General features: G+C 34.1%; 4 protein-coding genes and 1 non-coding gene across 13 annotated transcripts; 1 reads left to right on the plus strand and 4 right to left on the minus strand.

The window, feature by feature from the left end:
* Positions 1-2,884: 2,884 nt before the first annotated feature.
* On the minus strand, positions 2,885-7,237 carry LOC110811779 (Leucine-rich repeat protein kinase family protein). The gene is made up of 2 exons (XM_022038346.2): positions 5,611-7,237; positions 2,885-3,718 (listed from the first exon to the last, which is right to left on the minus strand). The coding sequence occupies exons 1-2, from the start codon at positions 6,902-6,904 to the stop codon at positions 3,084-3,086; spliced, it is 1,929 nt and encodes a 642-aa protein (XP_021894038.1). The 5' UTR covers positions 6,905-7,237; the 3' UTR covers positions 2,885-3,083.
* Positions 7,238-8,931: 1,694 nt separating this feature from the next.
* On the minus strand, positions 8,932-13,179 carry LOC110811705 (Cysteine proteinases superfamily protein). 4 transcript variants are annotated; one of them, XM_088209837.1, is made up of 6 exons: positions 12,917-13,179; positions 10,677-11,273; positions 10,413-10,534; positions 10,055-10,095; positions 9,450-9,548; positions 8,932-9,245 (listed from the first exon to the last, which is right to left on the minus strand). In XM_088209837.1, exons 1-6 carry the CDS (start codon positions 12,927-12,929, stop codon positions 9,074-9,076), a joined length of 1,044 nt encoding a protein of 347 aa, XP_088065963.1. In that variant the 5' UTR covers positions 12,930-13,179; the 3' UTR covers positions 8,932-9,073. The 4 variants fall into 4 exon arrangements, with proteins under 4 accessions (XP_088065963.1, XP_088065965.1, XP_088065964.1 ...); XM_088209839.1 differs by lacking the exon at positions 12,917-13,179 and adding an exon at positions 12,722-12,860; XM_088209838.1 differs by lacking the exon at positions 12,917-13,179 and adding an exon at positions 11,429-11,543.
* A 736-nt stretch (positions 13,180-13,915) lies between these two features.
* Positions 13,916-20,910, minus strand: LOC110811785 (uncharacterized). 5 transcript variants are annotated; one of them, XR_015814086.1, is made up of 15 exons: positions 20,681-20,910; positions 19,567-19,671; positions 19,270-19,413; positions 18,788-18,904; positions 18,325-18,435; positions 18,083-18,145; positions 17,869-17,995; positions 17,608-17,690; positions 16,693-16,909; positions 15,989-16,116; positions 15,340-15,414; positions 15,052-15,172; positions 14,542-14,679; positions 14,289-14,355; positions 13,916-14,147 (listed from the first exon to the last, which is right to left on the minus strand). XR_015814086.1 is itself a non-coding variant. In XM_088209833.1 (14 exons), the coding sequence occupies exons 1-13, from the start codon at positions 20,825-20,827 to the stop codon at positions 14,579-14,581; spliced, it is 1,539 nt and encodes a 512-aa protein (XP_088065959.1). In that variant the 5' UTR covers positions 20,828-20,910; the 3' UTR covers positions 13,916-14,147; positions 14,542-14,578. The 5 variants fall into 5 exon arrangements, 3 of the variants coding, with proteins under 3 accessions (XP_088065959.1, XP_088065960.1, XP_088065958.1); XR_015814085.1 differs by having other exon boundaries at positions 14,289-14,361; XM_088209833.1 differs by lacking the exon at positions 14,289-14,355.
* A 323-nt stretch (positions 20,911-21,233) lies between these two features.
* LOC110811789 (Cornichon family protein) lies at positions 21,234-26,374 on the plus strand. Of its 2 annotated transcripts, XM_022038361.2 has the most exons (5): positions 21,234-21,524; positions 22,382-22,563; positions 23,956-24,078; positions 24,213-24,319; positions 25,974-26,374. In XM_022038361.2, the coding sequence occupies exons 1-4, from the start codon at positions 21,450-21,452 to the stop codon at positions 24,292-24,294; spliced, it is 462 nt and encodes a 153-aa protein (XP_021894053.1). In that variant the 5' UTR covers positions 21,234-21,449; the 3' UTR covers positions 24,295-24,319; positions 25,974-26,374. The 2 variants fall into 2 exon arrangements, with proteins under 2 accessions (XP_021894053.1, XP_021894054.1); XM_022038362.2 differs by lacking the exon at positions 24,213-24,319 and having other exon boundaries at positions 21,238-21,524.
* A 183-nt stretch (positions 26,375-26,557) lies between these two features.
* TRNAY-GUA (transfer RNA tyrosine (anticodon GUA)) lies at positions 26,558-26,647 on the minus strand. Its single transcript is given in 2 exon segments — positions 26,558-26,593; positions 26,611-26,647. It is a non-coding gene; the product is annotated as a tRNA-Tyr (tRNA).
* Between the last annotated feature and the right edge of the window lie 957 nt (positions 26,648-27,604).

Here is a 27,604-nt window from a genome sequence, read left to right on the forward strand (position 1 = left end):
TAAACTAATTAATGACCTGTAAAAATCTTTATCTTGATTTTTTTAGATATTTATTTTAAAGAAAAATGCATAATACAATAATAATGTAGGGAAAATAAATTAAAAAAGAAAAGAGTGATGGGTAACTTAACGGCGAAGAAAACGGAAGTAACGGCGTTAGACCTAGGGAGTAGTGTACGTCCACAACGGAACAGATACCGTGGATAAGGCATAACCGCACGAGACCAGAAGGTGATTGGTCGGTGGCGATGTACTGACGTCAGCTAGCGTCTAGCGAGCACCCGATTCATGCCGTATCTGATTCCTCCCGTCTCTTTCACCTTTCTCTCTGATGAGATCACATCACGTGCGCCGTCTTTTCAAAAATTTCCAAGTTTCTATTATTATCCCTCGGATTATATTTGCACTTTTTTATTTTATTTTTTTTTCAAAAAAAAATTATATATATATTTTTTAATATATTAAATGCAAACTAGGGAATATAATATATATATATATATAGGATTTATAAATGAATTAAATTACATTAAAAAATATAAAAAAATATATTATACTTTCAAAATTAGGAAGCCTTTTTTCACATTCTAATATTAATATTTTGGTACCATAATTCTTTAATTTTTAATTATTAAAATTCCAACAATTTCTTAAAAATTTATTTTGAATATAAAATTTTAAATATTCAGATATACTTTCATTATTTATAATAAAATAATTTAATAATAAATTATTTATTTTAAGATACATCTTATTCATTCATTCTGTTTGAAATAATCTAATCAGTTATTTAAATTATATAATTATATATTTTATGTTATTAAACGCACAATAATTTTTATTTAAACTAAATTTATAAATATATTTTTTTATTTAAATTTTAATATTTTATTAAATTAAATTTAATATAAAAAATTGAAAAGATTAAATTAAAATACGATAATTTTCTATTACGATATCTTATTTATATTAGATTTTAATTTATATAAATAATATTATTATTACTCTTAAAAATATATTTTTTAAAAAGGAATACGAAAAATATTTAATTAATTAAAATCTCATAAATTCCTCTTTGGTGGTCCCCACTTTTCTTTTATTATTTATTTTAGTGCTAAAAAGAATTCTTTTTAAAATAAATAAAATAAAAATAAAAATAAAAATAAGACCGTGTTTGTGTGAAGGATAACTTCGACACGTCACAGCGCATTTTCTTCAATTAAGCTATTTATTTATTTTGAGAAGGTAGTAGTCTTATGGGTCCCCCACCCCTCAAGGTTTGTTTTTATTGTTAAAAAATAATTTTAAAAAAAATTAAATTATAAAAGTTTAAAAAGGGTGTCTTTATTTTTTAAAATGGGTCAAAATATTAAAAAAATAAAAAATAAAATTAGTATAAATATTAAAAAATTAATTATTAATTTAAAATTAAAAATGGGGTATAAAAGGGTATTTTATTTTTATAAAATAAGCTTTTTAAAAAAAAGGGTAAGTTGTAGAAGCCCAAAAGGGCTTCCCATTTAAGCAAAAGTTCTATTGAAATGGGGACTTCAGCTTTTGTGGGTTTTGAAGAGAGAGCTTTTTTGTTTGTGCTTTCAAGAGGTGAGTGGGACCTAAAGGAACCCAACAAGACCAATGCCAAGTAACCTCTTTGATTTCCCTTTTGAGGATATAATATATATACATACACACACACACACACACATATATATATATATGTATATATTGGAAGTTCCACATTTAGGATTCCTAAAAGATCTTGTGATGATCATATTCCCAATTTACTTTTTGATTTTGATACCCTTTATATTTGTAATTTTTAACATGATTTATTTGAATATTTAAATAAATAAGTAAAAAAAAATTATTTATAGTACAATTTGAATGTATTTTATGCCATAATAATACAAAATACCATATTTAAATAAATTAAAAAATTATTCATAGTACAATTTGAATTTTTTGATGCCATAATATTACAAAATACCATATTTTAAATAAATTAATTTTTTAGCTTATTGGTTCGTATTCGTAGACAAATTTTCGAGTGTCGAAATTAAGTTTAATTAAAAGCATTTAATTTAAATTATAACCAAAGAATTCATGATGAGAAAATTTTGTACTTTTATTTTAAAAAATTATATCATAAACTTAATTCATAATTCGATACGAGTAAACCCGATGAATGATATATATTTTTTCTCGTATTAAATTATAATCGTTTCGATAATAAATTGTACCTAAAAAATGTTCTTAATATTAAAATTTAAAAAATTTGAATATTGAAATTAGTGATGTTATATAAACCTTATATTATAATTTTTAAATATTATTATTTTTCGGATCTTATTGTATGATAATTAAAATTTTAATTTTTAAATTAATAATTTTAGAAGATTATCTAATTATTTGACTTGAGATTTTATGGGCCTTGTATCATCTTCTAGTTAGAGTTTATGGGCCTTGCACCATCTTCTAGTTAGTAATTTCCTCTACAATTAAATTTATCAAATTACATATATATATATATGTATATACATAAGAGTATGTGTGTGCATATATATATATATCATATATATATGTGTGTGTGTGTATAACGCAAATGTGGGTGTGATTTGCCATTTGCTGAAGATGTAAATTCCAAAACACTCATTACTTTAAGGGTACCAGAGGGACCAAATCAATGCATTCAAGAAGAAAGAATAAATTTATCAAATTACATATCTCAATATGGGGATATATATATATATATATATATGTGTACATACATATGAGTATGTGTGTGTGCATATATATATATGTGTGTGTGTGTGTGTATAACGCAAATGTGGGTGTGATTTGCCACTTGCTGAAGATGTAAATTCCAAAACACCCATTACTTTAAGGGTACCAGAGGGAATCAAATCAATGCATTCAAGAAGAAAGAATTTTGCTTACAACAACTTCCAGAAAGCCATACATTTACATCCCAATCAGTTTCTACCTCCACTGATCATTACAAAGATCAAAACACTACAGCATCAGCATTCATCAAGTTAGCAACGAAGAAAACCATTTAAGGAACTCCCAAACTCCGCCCAATCTTATCATTGTAATTTGATTCGATCTAAACTCTCTGATACACTTCTCATCCGTGGACGCAACTCTGGATCCAGTTCAGTGCAGTTTAGAGCAATGTGGAAGACAGCAACAACTTGTTTCTTAGCATAAACTTCTTTCAAAAGTGCTGGATCTATGATCTCAGCCAGCGGCCTTTCCTCCCGGAATACCTTCCTCACAAGACTCTCCAGCTCTTTACCATCATTTTCTGGTCCGGCATCAGGCAGCCGACCAGTCAAAATTTCCATGAGCACAATCCCAAAGGAATACACATCACATTTCTGGGTGAACTTACTACCAGGAACTCGAGCTTCAGGTGCCAAGTAAACATTTGGGGAAGGTGCAAATTTTGATACTACCATGGAGGTTCCAACGTTTGAGTTTTGCTTCTTCGAGACAGGATTATGGAATTTAGGGGTGCCAGAAACTAGACGGTTGAGTCTGAAACCAGAGATGTAAGGCTGGAATTCATCATCCAGTAGGACTTTGGTTGATTTTAAGCTGCCATGAACATATTTTTTAGGACTATATTCGTGTATGTACACTAAACCTCTTGCAGTTCCTTGAGCAATCTGCAACCTTGCTGCCCACGAGAGTGGTGGCAAAGTACTGGAAGGTCCCCCTGCAGTAATCAAACAACAACGAGGGAAAATGGTTTCGAATCAATCAATGAGTATACTGAAACTAAGTGTAAAAACAGCTAAAACAGAAGTTACAAGGCAGAAAATACCAAGAACCATAAAAAAACCTACATGGTTAACTCTTTAACGACAAAATTACTGAACATTTTAACCATGAAATAAATCAAACAGACTTGAGTTTGTTTGGATGGAGGTAGATGGGCAATAGATTAGAAAGAATCGATTTGTTCAAAATTGAGCGGAGAGAATTGATGTATTCAAAGAATGGAAATTCTCCTCCTTGGACTAACTCTTACCGGTATTTCTTACAACTCTATTAATGCTATAATTCTCTATTAACTAGAGTGCAAATTAAGCTAGTCTAGTAAAATTATAAAATTAGTATTTTTCTTTGCTTTGACCAACTGGTTCCTTTTTCTCGTCTTTCTCACGCTACCTCCCGAACATATCCCAAGAGAAAAAAATACAAAATATTCAAAGAACCATACTTCTATCCTCCTTTATAGGCCAAGAAACAAGGAAACCCAAACTGCAAATTCAAATCTTTGCAAGAAAAATAGGATCTATTTACGGTGCTTTTTATCATCAAAACCTACCTTACGTAAAGTAAAATACACGTAGGACTGTTTTAATTCAGTTCTTGTATGCTTATAATTGTATCATAAGCTTCATATTGTGAATCAACCCCATTCCCATGTTGACTTTTATGATGATATATCTAGTTCTATTTCGCTAGCTAGGAATCAAAACAACATAACTCGAACTCAAAATGGCATCTAAATATCAAGCAACATTAAAGGGTGACTATTTCGACACGTGATGGACTCACGGGCAGTGAAGATGAACCCAGAAAATGTTAGCAGCGAATGCAGGCTTTGTCACATGTCACATGCAGCCAATGATTATACAATTGCATCAAGAATCATAAAATTCAATTGTCCGTTAGCATGGTGGATTTTTATTCTACACAAATAAATGCTGGTCCAGGATTTTGTTGGATCAACAGGACCACCAGTAAGTATATGTATTTCAATTCATACATATAACCAGAGGCATAAATGACAGAAAGAGACAAGGAGAAACTTGTCACAGGTGAAAAAGAAACTGAGTTGTAGAGACAAATCACTCAGGACAAACACGGTACTGAAGAAAAATCCAGTCCCTACGGTTCACAGGAACCTCCAAGATATATTTTCTTCAATACACAAAACATATTAAAAGACAATTTAGAATAGAACACGTTCTAGCAGGTTGCTGAAAGTTCAAACAGGTTTTTGGCAGTGGAATATATTCTCTGAGAAGATGGTAGAAAATGATTAAGAAACATTTGTTTGACTATAATAATTAGGCACTAAAACTAAAGTTATTAAGGCTAATCAAACCTAAAAAGATCATTTAACCGTAATTAAGGGTGTGTTTAGCTCAAGTACTTAAATTTTCTTGTGGGGAAAAAAAAAGTTTAAGAATTTTCTAAAAAGGTCAAAACTTTTCTCACTTTCTTGATAAAATATAAATTATGCGAAGAAGAAAATACATATATAAGCAAAAATTTTATATATTTTGATAGAATTTTGAAATATATTATTTCAATTTTACTTGAAATTTATTTAAAATTAATTTTCAACTCTTTTGTTTAAGTTAAATATGAATTAAACCAAAATTTTCAAATAAGTTCTAAAAAAGCAACTCATTTAGTTCTAACCATTAAATCTGTAAGATTAATGGGTAAGAACTTATAAATTAATTTAAAATTAATGTTAATTAATTTAAAATTTAAGGTGATTTTATTTTAATTAAATAACAACATATATTTAATAAACTAATTCCCGTGGGAGTAAGCTAAAGCAATAAATGCTCAGAGAGGAAATGTTACCGTGCAGCGCGGAGTACAAGCTTCCATTGCGAATGAAATCGGTGATTAACAACTTCTCATCATCCGCATAGTAATAAGCTCTCAACCGCACGATGTTCGGATGGTGGACCCTACCGATGGTTTCCACTTCATTCTCGAACTCCTTGAACCGCCACGTGGCGTCTCCCTCGCTGAGTCTCCTCACGGCCACAACGGTAGTCGTTGCCACACATGATCCTCTCCCAACAACCACCTTGTACACGATCCCGCTTCTGCTCTTCCCCACGACGTATGCCGACGCTCTCAACAAATCTTCTAATTCCAAATTAAACCCTTCGTCGACCACTACGAATTTACCTTTTTGCCCCTCTTCGTCTACCTCGGCCGCCGTTTCCTTCTGCACTTTTCCGGTTTTGCCCTCGCCGGAAACCCATTTTCTCCGAAACAGCCATACGGAGACCGAAACGGCTCCGATAATCACCGAAACGCCTGATATCAAGGGAACCATAACCGACTCATTTCTCTGTTTCTCGCTTGCTTCACCGGCGTACGGGAAACCAGAGTTAAGGTTTCGGGGATCTTGAGGGTTTTCGGTGGGGATGATACTCGGGTTTTCAGCTTCCGGGCATTGAGTCTGCAACGGGAACCCGCATAGCTCTGGGTTTCCAGCAAATGCAGTAGGTCCCTGGTTCAACAGCGATCCTGCTTGAGGCACTTTACCAGTAAGATTATTGTGCCCGAGATCCAAGCTCAACATGATAGGAAAACGACCATACGACGCCGGAATCTGGCCTGAGAAACTGTTGTACGACAGATTAAGGGTTCCGGTGAGACTTTCCAAGTCAGCTAGGGGCTCCGGGAGAGAGCCGTTGAGTAGATTCGAGGAGAGATCCAAGTGGGTAAGCTTTTTAAGGGCACTGATTTGAGCAGGTATTGGACCGGAGAGAGAGTTGTGAGAGAGATCAAGAGAGAGTAAGTTGGTTGCATTGAAGAGACGAGAAGGAATAAGTTTAGAGAAATTGTTGTGAGCGAGACTGAGTACAATCAGCGAGTCAAGCAGGCCCAGCTCAGAAGGAATATAACCCGTTAAACCTCTGTTGGGGAGAGAGAGGGAGGTGACTCGTCCGTGGGTGCAAGCGATTCCGCGCCAGTGACAGGGGGTGGAGTCGATCTCGGACCAGGACTTGAGCGAGTTTGTGGGATCGGACTCAGTGGCTGCTTTGAGAGCGAGGAGGGAGAGGCCATCTGAGTTGAGAGAGGAAGTAAGAGCAGCGAGGGAGAGGAGAAGCAGTGAAGCAAAAGATAGTGGAATCATTTTGCTGGAAGTTGATAATTTAAATTTCAAAAGGGTAATTGTCTGTCTCTACCGATTCATTGAAAATGGTGTTTGTGTTTTGGGTTAGTAGCCCGTGCAACGAGTAGTTGCAGTGAGCAGAAGAAGAAGAAGGTTGTTTGCTTTGAAGAATGGTGGGGTAATCCCAAGAGGTAAGAGGAAATTTGAATTCTCATGAACAGTCATTAGATTTTTGAAAATACCGACCTGTGTTCTGTATAAGAAAAGTGATAATTAGGGTTCTAATGTATCGCCAAAACCACTCGTTAAAAGCAGAGCTTTTACTTACAAATTCAAACATCTACATACACACAGAACACTAACACTTCCATACATACATACATACATATATGTACAGTGACACTTTGGCACGTGTGACACATGCACGGCCCAGTTATACATATAATAAGCAATTAAATAATTTCAGAATTAAAATTTTCAGAGGATAAAAACTAAATATTAAGAAATTATAATTTTAATAACATATCGTGCCAATGCATTTAATATCTCATTCACCCACGTGGATATATAATATGTACACACACATATATATATGTTTTTTTTTTAAATACTATAAATATATATATATATATATAATATATGAATTTCAAAAATTAATATAATTTTTTTTTTTTCCAAAAAGAAATAAATAAAGTGTGACTTTGAACGGGATGATTGCAGTGAGTCAGGAAATAATTGAACCCCGGAGGAAAACATGCTCGGGAGCTTCGCTTGTTTTTTTTTTTTTCAGGTTCCACTAACCGAGGGTATTTTTGTAATTTCATATATTTTATTTTAATTGTTATTTGATATTTTTATAAAAACGAAACGACAAAAGATTCCACATGAAACGACAAAACCAAAAGTAAGAATTTGTAATCCACCAAAGTTGTGACCGATGTGTTGCTTTTTAGGTAATTATAAAGATAATTTATATTTTTAATAAACTATTAAAAAAAAATTAGTTATTCCCCACGTTACTAAAAGAATTATTAAATATTATTTTTAAATATTTATATTAATTATTTTTTTAATTCATTTATTTTTAAAAATAACTAATCCAATAACAAAAATTTTATAAGGAGAGACTAGAGCAGACTATAACGAGACAGAAGATCTTCGTTCTAATTTTAATATTAAAATAATTTTAAAAATTTTCTTAATTTTATCAGTGTCAACAAACGATTCTATTAATCTCTATCCGTTAAATGCAACTGATACCGTTAATGAATTTTGTTACGCGATGGTAAGTTAAATACATAACTACTTCTAATTGAATAAATTTTTACGTTACATACCACGTGACGTCCGATGTGTAAAAATATTGATGTCTAATTTACTGTCATATGGTAAATTTAGTGACATTTATCGAATAAAGAGTGCCATACGTTTTTTAAAATAAAAGATCAAATATTTGAAAATAATACATGGGCCAATATTTAGTATTAGTAGGATCAAAACAAAATATTATGAAATTGAAATTTGGTGGCTCTATGCTTGACATCCAGAGATGAGTGAAAATGGAGGGGGGGGCAGGCACAGCTCAGTGCTGGAGAGCACTCCTGTCTACTGCTGCAAGAAGAAGCTTTCACCAAAAGGCATTTTTTCAAGAATGGTTTCAGCCCCACCTGATAGACACTCTTCATGTTTCACCACCAAGAACACAATGTTCAAACAAACTAGTATCATTTGCAACAGAGAAAGGGGTAATATTTACAATGTATCCTCAGATTCTGGTGCAAGTTTGGATACAGTAAGTGTCTGATTCCATAATTTTTACAGTCAAAGATAATAAAACTGATATAAACTTCGAACAACTACGGGAACAGCATATACTTAAATAAATTCCTTCTACAAGAACCTTTTTAGGGAATCCTCCCTGTAGCCTGCATTTCTCCGTTGCAAATTTGTTTTCAAAGAGTTTAATGCTACTGAAATCTGATTTCATTCGAGCATATGAAGAAAAAGAGACAATGGTGAGATGTCATGTGTGACTTGCACTTCGAAAATAAAAAGAATGCCATGATTTAGGACCAAGATCTTATTATCTCAAAGGCACCGGTTAAGATCCAGTTCTTCATGTGTGAAGGATTCACGAGATACAAATTTTTATATGCATAGAGCTATGCTGTTACTTGTCAAAACATGATGTTAAATTTTTGATTTGGCACCCTTCCTTCCAGGAATCAGAAGTGCATCATAATGGCCAAAACCATGATATAAAACTCTTATTGGATTTTCTTTGCCATATTCCTGGCCATACTCAGCAATGCATATCAGGCCTCCAGCCTTCCTGTCATGCATGTAAACGGTGATTGGCATCCTGCAGTTGTTGGTAACATAACTTACATGAATTTAGTGACAAGAAAAACCATGTTCTTGATAAAAGAGAGATAACAATACAGCAGTTTCGCGTAAGTTGCATTCTAGAAATTTGTTATCCTTAGACATATATTCACAACAGCAATAATATACTATAAGTTAAACACACACAAACGTACGGAGGAGCTGTGGGGTGGGGACTTACTTAAGAACGTGCGAAGCCATGAATAATTCTGGTTCGCCACCCCATACATGCGGCTTCCTTATTTGTGCAACATAAGTGTCAAAATCACCTTCAACAAACCTGAAGATGCAAGGAAACCATCAAATGCATTTAATAACTAAAAGGTAGAAATAAATCTATCTCATTCCAATAAAAAATGACTGTAATGCAGCCTACACCATGATCTGAGTCCAGCATAAAACGAATTGTTATTCTTCTTAAATGGTAATTAGTTTTACTTAAGATGAATTCAATAATCAAAGTTTTCAGAAATGAATCAATTGTTATCTCCATCCATGTGCTCTTCACTATAGAATAAGCATTAGTAAATTGTGATACATATACTTTAAGACTCCCTCCACACCTGATGCCCCAAAGGAAAAAAGTGAAAATAAATGGAGAGAGCTAGAAATCAGCTTATATGATTCACCAACATTTATCCCAATACTTTTTCAAATCTTAAAATAATAATATATAAAATATATAATTGTTCTGGAACTAGGGATGCAGATCATTAGCAATCAAAATGCAGAGAAACTGTGAATGTCCTCGTTGCTTGAATGTTACACTTAGCCCAGAAGACTCACCATTCTGTCTCTTCCCTTCTTTTGATAAACTCATCTGCAACCTGACAAATTTAGCAGACCAGAACAAATCAGGACGTCTTTGAGTTATAATTATTGGAAACAATACAAATTGCATTATACATTTAGAAAAATCAATCAGCTTGATTTGTTTAGGAGTTGTGTAAACGAAGTCAGTTCACATGCATAAATAGTCAACATCCTGAGACACCAGAATTTCTTTCTGAAGAAAAACAGATTAAAAAGAATTGAATGAAACTAAGTCATGAAACCAAAGCCTACCACCATGCTTCTTAACAGGAGAAATGAAACACAAACACAGTTGCGGTAATACCAAGAAGAAAATACACAGGAAACATACTCTAGCCCGTAAATTATCTGCTAACTGTCGCTGAAGGCACTCATTTGGAGCTGGTTCCCCAGATTTTAAGCAGGCCCCATGAGCCACAGAACGAAACAAACATCTTCCATCTCCAGGTATTCCTGCAGTATATGCAATAGTCAAGCTCAAACATCCAATCTCTATGAAACAATATGCACAAATAGTTCACCGACAGTAACAGCATCCATATTTCTATTTACCATAAGCAAAAATCACAAAGATAACTAGCAACATGCTGCCTACCGATGATAGAATAGTCAGTGTATACTTGCTTCCCATGGAACAATTTAACATTAGACGAATCCTCTTCATCTTCCTTATCCTCCTCCTTAGCTGCTTCTGCATGCACTGGTTCAGAACTTGAATAGCAAACCAGCAAGCTAAAAAGTAAGCCAGCGGAAGCGCACCCTTTCGGCCAGGATACAATTCCCACATCACACTTGATTTTAGGGACCATTCCTTGTTTTGGAACCAAGAGCCTCATCTTCGTACGTTGGCACACAAAAGAAATATCAATTTGCCCCTTTTGTGATCCTCCAGCACTAATTGATCTACTAACTATAAAAGATGACGGATTGTTCCTACGCTTCGAGAAGCAAGAACCGAAACAGCTCCCATGGGATGCTCGAAAGCCAATAACAGACGGACTAGAGAATCTACCAGATAAAGACAGGCCAGAATAATTTCCCTTCGGATGTCCAGAGGACAAACAGTAACAATAAGAATTGGATGATCCACGGGACACAATACCACAGAGATGGCTGCCCATATGTCCCTTCAAATGAATGACACTTTTAGCACATGTAGTGACGGGATTGCAAGCCATCATGGTGACATAGCCTGAGACAAGAAGATGCCCAGGCATTAGGCAGTCAACCACTGAAACAATGCTATTAAAGCACTGACTGAGTCATAAAATAATCACATAGCCACAAAAGGAGCTACTTCTTTACCATGAAAAATTAATTTTATAGAGAAACCATAAAATATGTTACCCGTATAAAACTATCTACATCCGCAAAGCGAAGAAAGTTCCTCTATCCAATTTGAGTCTGTTTGACAGACTTTTCTCCTTTTTTCTGTAAGCCCGCGCGGGGGGGGGGGGGGGGGGGGGGGGGGTGCCTAATGATTTGAAGGAGAAATTTTATATCGCATAGCCAAAACCACGAGGTGTAAACAAATATATGAGAAGTCTTTGATAGAAGTGCTGCTATAACCTTATTTTAAGTAACACGCTAAAAACATCTATATTTCTTATTGTTACCAGAAAGTAGTATAAGAATATGGATTAAAATTTGAATTAAAAAAATAAATATCATAATAGAAAATAATAACTTGTGTTATTGTCTATCAACTTGAACTTACAGGAAAAAATCGCTACCTAACCTGATTATTTCACATAGTATCAACTAAAAGTTTAAACCTTTCCTTTTTTTATGAGGAAGAATTAAAAGTTCAAACCTGACAATTCTGTTTTTATTAAAAATAAAAAGTTCAGCACGAGATATGGTGGAATCGGCCCTTCGAGTCTTTCAAGTAGGATTTTGACCAAGGAGGGTTTAGAAAATACTGGATAGATCATAAGTGAGAGAAATAAGAAGAAAATAAGAGGCTGCCATAGTCTTAACTTTTGAAGTCATTACCTTTGAGAGGAAATGACCTACCTTGATTATTATATTCCAACAAACATCAATGAAACAAACTTGTAAAGATTGTTGTTTGTATTAAAGTTCGTAGCCATTTCGGCATCCACTTCATATTGTAAGTTGAAATGTCCTCTTAAGAAATTATTTGACAGCCAAGCTGTACTTCAGATTACATTTAAAAATAGCTTCAACAACTCTATAATCACTCAGAATGACCAATTCTATGGACTTTAGGTTCAATCTCTGATGCCTTGCTCCCATGCGGATGGATTGATAAGTTTGAATCCGTCAGTTACAATTTCCATTCAGACACACAAGGCTTTGGAAAAAGAAGGTCTACTTCTCGATATCACATTCATCGATAGTCCCAGATAAGATTAATATTAAGAGAGTAAATCCAGAATTCGGACTAGCACTAAGGGAATCCGACAAAGTAATTACAATAATGGCCACAAACTTTAATCTCGTTCAAATTAAAAAGTCCGAAAGGCAACTGAAATAAATAATATTCAAGTAGCATTATCTTCATTAATCACAATTCCTTATCAACCAGCAAACAAAAGCAGTAAAATATAGACAATTCAAATTTCAAGAATACAGAAATATAGATATATAGCATAAATGATAAAAAGATGGACGTACCAAACTATTGAATCGAATTGAAAGCAACAATGAAGAAATTGCTGTGCGAATGAATTTGAATTTATGACAGAGTGTTTGAAACAGAATAAAGGCAAACAGGAAAGAGGAGAAGAGCACGTGAAGGAGCAAACCTATACGACAGAAGGCGGAGGAGTAGAATCTAGAAGAGACGAGAAAGGTTGAAGAAAAGAATACCTGTAAATGTCATGCACACAAGCAATGAATTTGTTGTTGCTGTCGTCGTCGTTATATGCCTTCCAAAATTTCTTCTTCGGCTTCTTGTTATCTTTTTCCTTACAATATTTCACCTTTGTTTCTGGAAGTTCCTCAATTTCCTTCTTCGTATTGTATAGTTCAAGCCAGCGGAATCCAGCGCCTGAACCTCCACTACCTCACTGCTCAACAGTAAAGACGACGTCCCAGTCTTTCAAACGTCGTCGTTTCAAAACATTTCCTATATACTTTTCTCATAAAGGCATCTCTTCGATTTTAATTTTAACGCACGGAATCTACATATAATATAAATTTCCAAGTCCTCCAAACGTCGTCGTTTCAAAACATTTCCTATATACTTTTCTCGTAAAGGCATCTTTTCTATTTTAATTTTAACGCACGGAATCTACATATAATATAAATTTCCAAGTCCTCCAAACGTCGTCGTTTCAAAACATTTCCTATATACTTTTCTTGCAAAGGCATCTTTTCTATTTTAATTTTAACGCAAGGAATCTACATATAATATAAATTTCCAAGTCCTCCAAACGTCGTCGTTTCAAAACATTTCCTATGTACTTTCCTCTTAAGGGCATCTTTTCGATTTTAATTTTAACGCACGAAATCTACATATAATATAAATTTCCAAGTCCTCCAAACGACGTCGTTTCAAAACATTTCCTATATACTTTCCTCATAAGGGCATCTTTTCGATTTTAATTTTAACGCACGAAATCTACATATAATATAAATTTATTTTTTTCATCTACATTGTAATATTTATTTTTTTAAAAAAATTAGTAAATTACATTTAGTTACTTTTTAACTAAATTTTAAAAGAATAAAGAAATAATTATAATAAATAATTTTAAAAATTAACCGTTTTATATGAAATAATAAAATTCAAACTATAAGGATTAAATTTTAAAAAATACCACAGTTTACATTATAATAAAATTAAACTACTACAGTAAAATGCAGTAACTCTAAATAATTTTTTTTAAAAATAAATTTGTTAACATAGTTATTCCAAACAGACATACATGTATACTTATGAATTAAAATTTATATTTGTAACTGTTGATTATAAATATAGTCCATAAAAACATATTTTTTAAAATAATCCATTAAAACATATACATATACATACATACATATATATATATATATATGTAACCAGAGAAGTTATTCTCCTGATATTCATGGTGATTACCTGCAGATACAAGAGAAACAAGAACCTATCAGTTCCAAATTTTTTGCAACTTCATTTCCTTCACAAAAGTAACCAACTCATAATATTAAACATTAACATTATCCTTTCTGCAAATGAAAATTGGCTCGGTTCGAGTCGCACAGTTTTCTTTAATATCGAAGTTTCAGCAATGTCGAAAAGAGATGTTTCTCCTAGAATGCACAGCCACCTGAAACTGGCGCTAATGGTATTATTCTATGAAGATGGTCATGAATCGGGATGACAAGATGGTAGCAATTTATGGAAGGAAACTAAAGTAAAGTGTAATTTGACTCGAGCCGGAGAAAATATTTCGATGCATATACTAGATTTAGTTCTATATGATTTTTAGAGTTATAGAGTAAAGAGAAATTACGTAATGCAAAATTCTCAACCAGGATCTGAAAGACTCGCTATGATGAGAATGCCAGCTCCTGGAAAACTGTTCCTCGATTCTCAAAATTTCTGAATTCATCAAAGCTCGCACAGCCAGGACTGAGTACAATAGCATCACCTGCAATATTGAGGAATTGTATTAGACGGTGGGATTTTTTTAGCATGTCTGAATTTAAGTTGACATCAACAACAGATGTAACAAACCCAGCAAGCGGGTGATGACTATGAAGGCAGGTTTTCGACATTGTGGATATATCTAGAATCTTCCAAGAAATTATATAAGTTTTCGAGTAACCTCTCGACATGATTTCGTGCAACTAGTTCTGAGAAGTCTTTGTTTTAAATATTTGGGATGATATGGACCACTGGTTATGCTATTCAAGCCTGTCATCAGGCATCAGTAACATCCCATTCCCAGCATGCATTTAAGCAAACCAAACATAGAGGAACGAATTTCCTGAAACACTCTCCAGAGTTAAAGTGGACGAACCATATGTGGCTATCGTTCTAGCATGACTGACAGCATCTGCGAGATCTTTAGCTTCAATGCAGGGAACGCTAAGACCAGACTCCAACAATGTCTTACAAATAAGTGATCCTGAATATCCAAACTTGGGGCAATTCATGAAAATGTATAAAAAATGTGTTAGTGATTCCGTAACAAGGAAAATTTTCAGGCAGTAGAATTTTTTAAAAATGAAAATATGAAACTGCAAAATATATGAATATGCAAGCGTCCATGCTTTACATTTTAATACACCAAAAAAAAAACACATACAGTGATCACACACTTGTGACGATTAAGAGGTTCTATCAATTTTTCAAAACCATTAGATTTGTGTTCGTCTATAACCTGCAAAAGAAAAACAATAACAAAATTGGAATTGGCGAAGTAATTATCAATCACAAAATGACAAAAATCTTTTAAGAATGAATGACTCAAACATCAAAATGACTTCTAGGATTAGAAAATAAAATACACAAACGTTAGACTTAAAATCACTAGACTGCAATTTTTAAGCCCCATGATGCTTAGAAACGTCTAAAGGATTGATTTCTTTCTGTAAATTAATTCCTACAAAAAAAAATTAAGATTTCCAAAAAAGAACTGCAGATATTTCCTTCCATCTGTTTGTTTTCTTTGAAGTGTTTCTTTCATCCACTTGTTGCAATATCGGATTTTTGTTTATGGTGAAAAAAATTTGTCTCTTTGAAGGCTTGAAAGCCATAGACTTTCTGAAAGAATTTTTACATGAACTTGATCATGCGCATCAAAAGGAGGTTGAAAATGGAATAGTTCAGAATACTTTCAGTTTTGGAATTGGATCCAACTAAAGCACGTTTCTTTGACATAATTTACATTTATAAAACTCAGCCAAAAGCAATTAGGAACTAGTATTATTCAGCCATCAAGATAAAAATACAACCTTCGCAATGCCACCAAGTAGAATGACAGATTTCTGTCCCCTCAAACCCGCTAATCCTGCATAACTTGCTTCAACATTTGTTGCCTTGCTGTCATCCACCCATGTCACCCCGTGGATATCCTTGTGCACTGTATTATGATACTTATCAAAATGGTTATAGCTATTAGAAGAATAAATTAATCAGACTACAAATTAGGTCAATTGCAATGACTCTGCTACTAATTTCACAAAACAGAATTTCTTGAGCCTCTCTTCAGTAAGTGGAAAACTTGAATTGCTTAAGCAACAGTTCAGTAGGTAGAAAAAGGATCAAGAATAGAAACTATCTCTATTAGGAGGCAGTCAACCAATATAGATTGATCTAAAATCTGATTCAAATCCAATATAGCACCTATGAATATAAGAATCGTATTGAGTTAACTCATTTTAATGAATAACTATGAGAGTCTAACAGTGCTGGTCCAACAATAACACCTAAATTATGCTTTTGAAAGCCAGTTTCTTCTTAGGGGCAGAAGTAGAGTGAGGGAAGATCTGACTTCTGATGTATCAGAAAGTCTTGCAAGCATTTTCTCTTTAAAGGAATAGATGACTATTGAGGAAGTCTTACAGACATTTTCTTTTGATAGGAATAGGTGACTATCAAGGAAGCCTTACAAACATTTTCTCTTTAAAGAAAGAGGTGAGAATCAATTTTAACTTACCAAATTGCATACGATGAGGTGGTGGCCTTAATTTGTCGATAGTTGCATTGATTTCTTTGCTATCAATTCCGAAACCCAATCCAAGAACGGATAATGCAGCCACTGCTGCATTATAATAATTGTGTTCCCCTATAACCTTCAACGGACCCAACTCTAATTGCGAAGCAACTCCAATAGCATGAACTTCTAACCTTGCAATTTTTGCATCCATATCAACCTTTTCAACCAAGTAACTGCTTATTAGTATCATATATGAGCAAAACAAGAATAGTAAGAAAATACTAAACAAAAGCATACTAGTTTCCGTTCTAGGCTGCATGCATAGTTTTACAAGCATCACATAGAGTACAGAAACACGGTATGCTTAACATTGTAATTTTTTCTGCCTACATCTTTTCTTATAGAGAAAAAAGAAATCAATATACTAAAAGGGCACCAAAGGGATGCCTTCCATGTACTCATAGATTTACAGCACCAAAGGAAATAAAAAAACTACGAAGGAGAATCAGACAAAATTCAATGAGTTTCCCAAGATCCTCTCCATGGAGAAGAAGATGGCCTTTAAACAAAATGTAGAAAAGGTTTCGAATCATCAATCTCTAAGCCTAGCACAATTAGATATATCACCCTCAAAAACTCCATCATTTCCCAAGAAATTTTTAGGCAATTGATTTCTAAGATTCCATACACAATTTTCAATCTGAAGTTTTGATGAAAACATACTAGCAACATCAACAGAATTATCCTACTCATTTACCCAATATTTGTTTGAAGTCTCAAGACTGCATATTCTTTTAAACTCTGTGCTGCATATATACAAAAAATATGTGCTAGCGAAAATGGGACACGAAGACATTGAGTACTTGAAATGCAAAGTTCTACCAAGATTTATAAGAAGGATACAGCTTATCTTACCACCACACCAGGAAAGGATCCTATCCAAGCAGGGTTAAATTTGTTAGCGTGTTTGCTGATCGCTTCATTCAAGTGATGGTTTCCTAAGAAAGATTACATGACTGACTGTTAAAACTTAAAACCAACTGTGAATTGCATAACAGAAACAAGCATTATCTACCTTTTAAGAAAATGACCAAACCTCCTGGAATATGGAGGTTGAGGAATGAGTACCATGCAACAAACATGCATGTGGAATTCAACAATTAAATTAGCACATACCAGAAGAAAGTATGCCAAGTTTGGCATTTGTCATGTGAGAAAATAAACGGCATTTGGTTATAGCATAGTTCTTCATTGACTTATGCCTTTCCATGTGATCCGGAGTGAGGTTCAACACCACAGATACCTGCAAAATTGTGTTGAAAACAAAATTTGACGGAAAATCCATCAAAAAGTTAAGGCAGTTGAATAAAAAAGTTTTAAAGCTGCTCACAGAAGGGCAAAAGTATCTGTTAGGAATTTCCATCTGATAACTGCTAACCTCCACCACGGCAACCTGAAAACTGTTCTGATGTAAGGTTAACATCCAGATTTCAAACATTTCAGACTCTAAAGCAATCTCCACCAACAGTATTCCATAGATTATGCATTTTCCAACTCTGTTATTGTACCAGTGGAAAAAAAAGGTAAAAGAAAAGAAAATGGAAGTAAATTCAGCTTAACAATCGGAGTCACCTGAAACTTTGATTTCGAAGAAGGCAACATGAGAAAATCGAAAGAAGCGTCTGAAAGTGGATTGCCAAGGTTTCCTCCAACAAAAGCCTCAATTCCTAAGTGATTTAGCATCTGCTTTCCAGTTATCCAAAAAGAAAGTCAATGCCTGTTAGTGTGATCGATACAAGAATATGTGAGCACACAAGAAGGGAACCTAACCAAAATCAATGGAGATTGTAACTCCTACAGTTTGATTTCAAGGTTTCCATCCATTTTTTTAGATTCCTATTCCTATAAAAATTCATGGCCAATTTATTTAGTTCGTACTAAACTTCCACCATAAGTAAGTGACAGTCACTTTCTTTCACTTTTCCCTTTGCCGATGATAAGTAGTGCTTATTTCCAAAGTGACTATCACTAACTTTAAAATAAATTAATGCAAAACTGGGAAAAAAAAAAAGAATAGGCAAAAAATTGGCAAAACCTGTCCAGCAAAGGTGACAACTGTTGATTTTCCATTTGTCCCAGTCACTGCTAAAATTTTGGTACTTTTTGGAAGAACCTCTGCTGCAAAATCCATCTCTGACATTATAAGCTTTCCCTACATCAGAAAAGATAACAACGTTTAGAAAAGAATTTGATGCTCACGGCAAAAAGCTTAAGACTATTCGTTAAAATCATCTGACAGCTTCAAAAGTGAGTGTGCCCAAGACTTCACAGAAGCAACAATTCAATTAGAAATAACTCTCTCAGATTTCTTACACAAATGAGCTGAAAAGGCATTGAACAAGCCAATAATTAACAGACTATAAAAGAAGAGTACAAAAGTATAACACAGCTAAGTTGTAATAGTTACAAACAAAGTGTTTTATCAACTCTTGGTTACCATATCACAGAGAAAGCCAGCTCAATGTTTTTTAGCATCTCCTGAAGGCTAAATATTTAAATAAGTACATGTAAACTTACTGATTGTAACAAACATGAAATGCAGTGGTTTTCCAATGGAACTCCAGGAGAAAGAACCACAATGTCTGCATCCTTAAGTAGCTCAGTATCAAAGTGCCCAAGAATTGTTCTCAAACCACTATGCTTCATAAAAAGTGGATCTTCCTGCACCCAGTGACAATCTAACCATTAGAATGAAGCACAAAAACACAAGGAAGTGCATCCCTCGCACATGCACATTTGCATTCAAACACCTATTGTAGTGGAGAGAGAAAGAGAAGTTTAGAATAAAATAGAAGAGATACTACAGAAGTGCACCTCCAACAAACCCAAGTTCTCATTCTGGTCAATGGCTACAACTGAAGCACCTCTAGCAAGAGCAAGTCGTGCCGCAGCTCTTCCAGACTTTCCCAAACCAATAACCTGCAATCCAATTCTAATACTTCATGTAACCACTATGCTTAATATTCTTATTGCCTCCCATTTATAAGTATCCTTAAGGACAACAGATACACAACATGAAGTAGCACTTTGATCAATAAATGGGTGAATCTTCAACTAACCATGGTAGATATGGCCAAAGTTACTCCTACACCTCAACAAAAGCTATCAAATATACACAGAATAGCAACCATTTTTGTTCATGATACCCAGGTGGGATAACTCATTAAGAGCATACCATGTTCTCATGTTTGAGATCGTGATGCTAGTTATTCTATTTGTTCTTTAGATATGATTTACAGTAGAATTGTCTTTTTCCTACTTTCCAACTAGGTTCATCAATACTACGAGCAAAATTCATCAACTCAATGAATTACTCTTACCAAACTAGAAGGGCTCATCAAAGACTATATATACCTAACAAACTGGCTACACAGCAGCCTTGAAGACAAGTATTTATAGCTAACCCTTAGTCTTAGTTTTCAGGACGCCACCAACCTCGACCATAAATATCTTTTTATGGGTTCTATGATTAGTTTCACTTGAATGACCACAAACTCTCAATATTTCAGAGTGAATTTTTTATGGCCTTCAGGACCTCATCCTTTTTTCATCGCTATAATATTTAGCCCTCATTTGGTTCAATTCCAGCTACATTCCTTTACTTAATCATGATAAAACTCTTCTTCTCATCCTTCACGTGTTCTCATCTCATCATTTTACCTAAGCAAATTATAGCATCACTAAATGTTTTCAGTTTTTAACTGTCTCCTCTTTTTACATTCTTCCGCCAATATCTCACTTCCACGCCCTAGTACAATCACAGACTCGCTCGCCGGAGATAAAAATTTCTTAAATATCCATTTTTAAGACTTCAATATAATCACAGAAAATGCCAGTGACGCTCACATTGTATCACAACACGTTATGTCTAATTTTTCACGAAACGCCATTCAAGTTATTCAAAACTTAGAAATGAAAATGATCTCACAGCGACTGATTGGCCTTCAAGGTCCCGTTTGGGAGCGCAAGATTGGACGGAGGATCTCTGTTTTGTTCTTTTCTTGGTAGAGTATCTGAGTTTGAACGACGCCGGTTTGTGAAGAAACCCTAGAGGTTGAACGGCTCGAACTTGCATTGGCGGCTACGGGAGCTTTACACCGGAAATCCATACAGAGTCGCGGACTGCGGGTGCGCGGTACGCTGGTTCAGCTGTAGAACAAAGTACAGGTGGCGGGCAGAATAGAATTTCGATATGGGCCTACTAGGCCCAAATATTGGGCTCCGGGTTGGGCTTCGGGTTTCGGCCCAGTAATTTTTTGTCTGGTTATCTAATTAATTTGGAACTTAAAAAAAAAATTAATTAACAGAATTATAAATTATTATTGCACATATTAAATTCAGAACTTTGTAAAATTGCAAAAATGTTTATTACTTTTTATTTATTTTAAATTTTAATATTTTAATTGGTGAATTTAAATAATTTAAAAAATAAATAAATAATTGCACGTTTCTCAAAGCCCCTGATGTTTTGCTTATTTGCGGAAATATCACTGGTGGATTAAAAAAATTTTCTTTGCTGAGATTTGAGCATGAAAAGAAAGAAAAATGGCGATCGTGATGATACTGTAGAGTATAGACTGAGATTTTTCGTGCTCGCAGTCTCTGATTAACTCAGAATTTGCTGTGTCAACGAGGAAGATTGAGTGTGATTTTTTACACGGTTATTTGTTTTGTTTCCCGTTTTGGAACTTTCAAGCATGGCTTGGGATTTGCTTCTTTGGGTTTTCTCTTTCTTCGTCAACTTAGCTCTGCTTGCTTCCACCTTTTACCAGGTGCTTCACTTTCTATTTCCAATTTAAGCAATAAGAAACAGTATATATATTATTAAATGCATGTTTGGTTCCAGGGAAAAATCAAAGTAAGGAAAGGTTTAATGATTTCGCTTTTCCTGTTTTTCAAGAAATTTCTGTTGGAAATTCCACGGGTTGTAGAGACGTGAAAATATGCATTGGGATTTAACTTTCTATTTTAGGTTAGGTGTTATTAAGTGATTTTCTCTCCGCACTGTGGAGTGAAGTATGTACTGATCTCCTGTATGTCTGGAAGTCTAAACCCTAATCCTACAGCTTTATCCATTTGGCTAGTGAGACCGAGGAAAATAAAGGAAGATGGAGAATTTTTTAAAATTGTTTTCCCAGTTTATTCACGCATTTCTAGCGAAGATTAAGAGTTATGCTTTGCTCTAGAATAATATGATAAATCAGTACATTTAATCTCTTAATAGCTTCTTTTGGTTTTCTTCATTTTCCCGGAGCCAATTAGCTTGGGGTTAATGCCACTGGAATCTCACCTGTGTTGCGGTTGAATTTGATCTGTGGGGTATATGCATATATGTAGTTATTGGTATCTGTATATCGACAATAGCTCTATCAGGGGAAGAAGGCCATCAATTTGAATGGTTCCTCGTGTATTACTGTTTCTTACTGAAAGCTTTTTTAGACACCCGTGGGTGTAAATTACTCTGAAAAGGAGACAAGGCAGAATGAAGAAGAGATAGAAGCAGGAGTTTCATGCTTTCAGTGTCTTAATTAACAATGCAATCCCATTTGGTTAATTTCTTCTTTTAAAGAAATTTCTGGTACTGATTATCAAGTGAAAATATCTAACAGTTTAATTTTTTTTTTTATAGCTTATATGCTTAACAGACTTGGAAGCTGACTTTATGAATCCGTTTGAAACATCATCCCGTGTTAATGGTTTGATCATCCCAGAATTTATATTGCAAGGAGTACTATCTGGTCTTTATCTTGTGACATGGCATTGGTTCATGTTTCTCTTTGCAGTTCCCCTTACTTGCTACCATGCTATGTTGTAAGTACAATATACATAAGAATAAATCTATATACTATATCACTAGAGATAATTGATATAATGCTCTCATTTAGTCTGTCTTCAGTTATTAAAAAATCAATGTTTCCCAATTTAAGTGACTATCATTTAATTCTTAAAACTGTGTTGTGGAAATCAAAAAAGACCCTTTTTTACGAGACTAGATCAAATAAATATTCTTCTTTTCATGTTTTTATTTGATATATCTCTTTCTAACCTTTTCTGTAACTATATCTAAATGGAATTGCTGATGAAAGTTATATATAAATAAACATTATATATTATAGATAATATATTGTTGTATCTGATGTATATAGATGATAATGAGGGATACATATGATTTCCTTAAGCAAAAGAAAATAAAAGTTATGCCGATTTGATATTGCCTTGGAGTTGATATAGTTTTGGCTTTGTTCTTTGTATGCAAGAAAAAAAGGGATAACTTCAATATGCATGAGCTTCTGTAGATCTCTGCAACATTTGTCCCTAAGAGTGTTTTTATTACATGTCTTTCATTTTCTTCAAATTTAATGAACCTAAATGGTTTCTTAATTTGATTTAATTGAAATATATGAGAGCAACTTTTTGGTTTTTGTATCACTTAACTGGTCATCTTTACTTCTTAGGTATGTTTCTTTTGACAACTGTAGTAGTAATTTTTTCAGAAAATAAAAGGATATTTTTTGTGCAAGCTCAAGTTCGCATATAATAATTGTAAGGACTAGTGTTTTAACTGTTAGATTATGATTTTTGAAAAGTATTTCTTTTTAAATATAAACTTTTAATGACTAAAAAGCGTTTAACATTCTCCAAAATACAATTCTTAGTCACTTCTCTAGTTCTCTTGCCTTGTTTTCATTAATGCACCACTTCGTCTTTCGGAGTTGTGGATCTTTTATCAGTTTCTGGCAACATTCAATGATAGAAGAAAAGGCATTGTCTTTTGTTTCTCGAAAAAAAGGATTAAGTGATCTGATTATGTGGCTTGTATGACATACATCACCGTATAATCATGTGATCTGTAGATGCTAAAGGTCAACTGAACTCTTGGTTTTGATACAGTGGAAAAAAGATTTTAAATATGAGACAGTTAATTCGGGCACACACTTAGATGAAGTGGAAAATGAGTTTTTGTTCTCAGGGTGAGACTTCATTCATGCATGTAAATCTATTTCATCACTAAAACAATCAGAAATTTTTTTTCCTCAGCACCTATATCTTGATTATAATTTGAAGTTACAACGTGTTTGTCTATTCATGCCAACCACATTGGTAGATGTACTAAAAATTGGCCCATTGATCGTTATATCTTTATGTAATATTGAATTTGAATCTATTATTTTTTCAATAACTCTTTCTAGTTCTATGCTTTAGGTATAAAAAGCAGAAGCATCTTATTGATGTTACCGAGGTTTTCAGAAATCTCAATTTTGAGAAGAAGCTCCGGTTTATCAAGCTTGGTTTTTACTTGATTCTCTTTGTCGTGGTCATTTTCAGGTTTGTGTTTCACTTACCTTATGAACAAAAACCTTAGAATTATATTAGAACTAATCATTTTTCTCTATATTGATTTTATAATCTTCATGGTTTCTTTTCCTCCTAATCAATGTTTCCCTACTGTTTGCATGTAGAATTCTTGCTGCAGCAAACATACTATACTACAATTCCGAGTTTGAAGAATTAGATATTCGCTCCAATATGCTAGAATTTTAGAATCTCTAAAGATGCCATTAGCTACGTACGTAATCCTGTACCAAATAGGCTCTAGAAATTTTTCAAATGATGCATTCATGGTCATACGTTCTTTTAGCAGGCAAGGATTACATGGTGGTTGGCTTACAGTTATAATCTCAAATTTTGCTTCATATATTGGTTTAGATTTGTCATAACTGTGCTGTATCCCTCCATTACTAGCCCATTCATGGTTGAAACCCTTCAACTTGTTAAATTGATTCCATGGGCGCATCCATGCTTGCTGTTAATACGGATAGATAACATGCATGTAAATGCATACATTTAGAGTATCTGCACGTAAATGACTAGCTGCAAACCTTTTCTTTTTTCCTATCTTCCCACCTTTCCCTGAAAACTAGGACCTCGTGGTTAAATATGCTTCCAACTAACTGTACAGCAAAGAAGAGATGGTACAAGCTCCCGATTTAGGAAAATGAAAGTGACATAACTTACATGTATCTGCTACCTGGTGATTAACTATTTAGATTAATCAGTTGAATTTTCTGAGAACATAAAGATAAAATATAGTTTCTTCGTAGTTTCATGATGAAAAATGAACATTGTTCTATTCAGAAATCGAATATTTTAAAACCTCCTCAATGTTTTCATCTGGTACCATGCTCTTTGTTTAGATACTAAGATTTTTTGGTTGATGTCCTAGAGAGAGCAGAATGTCTCGTGCTAGCAGTTTCCGAGGCAAAAACCTCCATTTTCATGTGAAAAGAGGACCTTGGTTATTCTAGTTGGCGAAAGTCACCTAGAAAGAAAGAAAATGAGGATCTGCCTTTAATATCTCATAAGCTGATAAAGAAATTTATCAATGTTTAAAAATACCATATAGACTCTAATTGCTTTTTCCTATGGATAACCCCATTTCAGAATCTTATTTTTGAGTTCTAAATGATTTAGTCATTTAGATATAGAATGCTCAAGGAAAGCTATGAAGGAGCAAATAGTAGGGAGAAATATAATATTTAAATATTTAAAAGTTATTTGGTTTATGATGCCTGTTCTTGGTGATTTTATTGTGTTATACTTATTTATTATTTTCCCATCAAGAAGGCATTCTCGCTTTGTCTCCACCCCTCAGTCTTTTATATTACGTAGTAATTTGATAATGTTGTACCATAAATGAAGTAACTTAGTATAATTCAGCATATCTCATAATGTTAGTCCATTACCACACAACGCTATAGAATTACTGTGAGGTGTTTAAGAGACTGTTGCTTAAGGGCTTTGGAGTCATGATGCCTCCAAGATACCATAGAGTTAGCTATGTTTTGAACAAATTTAAAATTTGGGTTGAATTCATTCACAAATCCACTCTTATACCGGAACAAATTTTAACATCGCTGGAACTTAGAATTTATTATTTCAATTCCACACAAACTCCTTTTTCCCTATCCTAATATTATTTATATAATCTCCTAGTTAAACTGAGTCTAAACTTACAGATGAATTTTAAAATGTCTCTCGAATTATTCCAACATTAGCATTTAAGAAAATCCCTCTTTAACTTCTCCTAAATTTCTATCTTCGATGATTCCCTTTTTCCCATTTTCTTTTGTTTCTCCATTGCTTCATCCTCCTCAAAGAAGGATAACCGATGGCAATCTTGCACGATGGGTTTCTAACCACAGTTTGCTTAAACTTTGCAGGTTCACAGTATCTGTATTCAATGCCTTGAGTGATGAAGAGGATGCTGTACATTTATTTTGATTTCCACTTGTTTGAGCATCAGAATAGCCTGATTTGTTTAGTGATGTATTCCGGTGTATAGAAATCGAAGAAGCTATAGCTGACGATCTTCTACTTGTTTGACGCGATTCTGGTCTTGACATACTTTGTGTTTTCTGCTCATACATTCATTCCCTCGATCACAAAAAGAGGAAGACAAGACAGTATTGAAATAGAATACTACTTAGCATGCAGAAATATCTTTCAGACTTTAAATTTACAGGTCACAGATGGGCCATGCTGCGTGTTTGTAGAATGATAAAAGTGAAGATGACAGTGTTAAATGAGAATCGTTGTATGGTTTATGACTTATTCTTGAAAAGATGGGCTGCCCTGTGTATCTATAGATACACTATATATATATATATATATACATATTATAACTTATATAAAATATTAAAAAATAATAATAATTTTTATTTTGTTTGGGTCTCGTTCTCATTTTTCCTATCTCACAAAGTGTTAAAACAGCATATCAACTTAGAAATAAAAAATAAAAAAAAAATCCGACCTGCCGGATTCGAACCAGCGACCTAAGGATTAAACTGTTGGCAACAACTACAGTCCTCCGCTCTACCAACTGAGCTAAGGTCGGTTTGTGTAGCTGGGGATGTGTAATTTTATTTAAGTAAGGGAGTGGAAGGTGGGACGTAGTGGGCCTTTGTGGGCCCAGAAAGTGTTGATAGTTACATTTTAACCGAAGAGGTAAAATGGTATTGGGCCTGGAAATTATTTAAAAGGCATGGAAAAGTGGGCCCGACAGGTTTGGCAGACCAGACATACTGTAGGCAGCTCCTTGACAATCACCCTGACTTTTCTTCGTACAATCTCACACAGTAAATTCCTACCCCAGGTAATTCCCATTTCCCCCACCTCCCTCCCTTTCCTTTATACACATACATACATATTATAGATAGATATAGTTATATCGTGGAAGGTCCACTTTGATTGGGAAATTTGTAACCACTTGATGGGGTTGACCCTACAGGGTTAGAGACTGTAGAGAGATAACGCTGGGGTTAACGAAGTGGACTGGAAGAGTTTGTCTTCGAGTTTTAAACCCACAGATCAGTGGTTGCGCCTGCTTTTGCGCCAGTGGATCTTCCGCTTGGATGAGTCACTGTCTGACTGCGTCGAACAAATTCCGACCGTCCGATGCGCGTACCGTCGTATTTATTTCCGTGATTGATTAACATCAGACGGTGGACCCCACACTTCGTTTTGCGTCTTTTGCTGTTTTTGGGAAACTTCCTCTGCGACGTACCGTGTCGTGCCGTGCCGTGCCCCCCTCTTGCTTTCTCGCGTCTCTTTATTTTATGGGGCGGGGGGTGGGTTTAAATATTTAACTAAAAAATTAAATATTTTATGACGAATTATAAAATTATATTTTTACACTTATCATAATTTAATTTAATTTTGTTTAATAAAATAATTAATTGGTTTATGGTGGAATTAGGAAATTAATTAAAAAGTTTTACAGGCACCAACTTCCCCAGTTGTAGCCTATAAATGACATGTCCGATGGGTTGTGTTGGGTGTGTGTTGCTTATAA

Source organism: Carica papaya, chromosome 8, assembly GCF_054855325.1.
Source record: "Carica papaya isolate Zhongbai chromosome 8, ASM5485532v1, whole genome shotgun sequence".
NCBI classification, from domain to species: domain Eukaryota; kingdom Viridiplantae; phylum Streptophyta; class Magnoliopsida; order Brassicales; family Caricaceae; genus Carica; species Carica papaya.

Coding starts and splice junctions, on each gene's coding strand:
- LOC110811785 (XM_088209833.1), bottom strand. CDS start 20,827: ATGCAAGTTCGAGCCGTTCAACCTCTAGGGTTTCTTCACAAACCGGCG. Junction 17,996..18,082: donor ACAGATACTTTTGCCCTTCT/GTGAGCAGCTTT, acceptor ACAATTTTGCAG/GTATCTGTGGTGTTGAACCT. Junction 17,691..17,868: donor ACTTGGCATACTTTCTTCTG/GTATGTGCTAAT, acceptor AATCTTTCTTAG/GAAACCATCACTTGAATGAA.
- LOC110811705 (XM_022038265.2), bottom strand. CDS start 11,298: ATGCCTGGGCATCTTCTTGTCTCAGGCTATGTCACCATGATGGCTTGC. Junction 10,535..10,676: donor CACTGACTATTCTATCATCG/GTAGGCAGCATG, acceptor CATATACTGCAG/GAATACCTGGAGATGGAAGA. Junction 10,096..10,412: donor CAGATAATTTACGGGCTAGA/GTATGTTTCCTG, acceptor TAAATTTGTCAG/GTTGCAGATGAGTTTATCAA.
- LOC110811779 (XM_022038346.2), bottom strand. CDS start 6,904: ATGATTCCACTATCTTTTGCTTCACTGCTTCTCCTCTCCCTCGCTGCT. Junction 3,719..5,610: donor CTTGTACTCCGCGCTGCACG/GTAACATTTCCT, acceptor TGATTACTGCAG/GGGGACCTTCCAGTACTTTG.
- LOC110811789 (XM_022038361.2), top strand. CDS start 21,450: ATGGCTTGGGATTTGCTTCTTTGGGTTTTCTCTTTCTTCGTCAACTTA. Junction 22,564..23,955: donor ACTTGCTACCATGCTATGTT/GTAAGTACAATA, acceptor TCTATGCTTTAG/GTATAAAAAGCAGAAGCATC. Junction 24,079..24,212: donor TTTGTCGTGGTCATTTTCAG/GTTTGTGTTTCA, acceptor GTTTGCATGTAG/AATTCTTGCTGCAGCAAACA.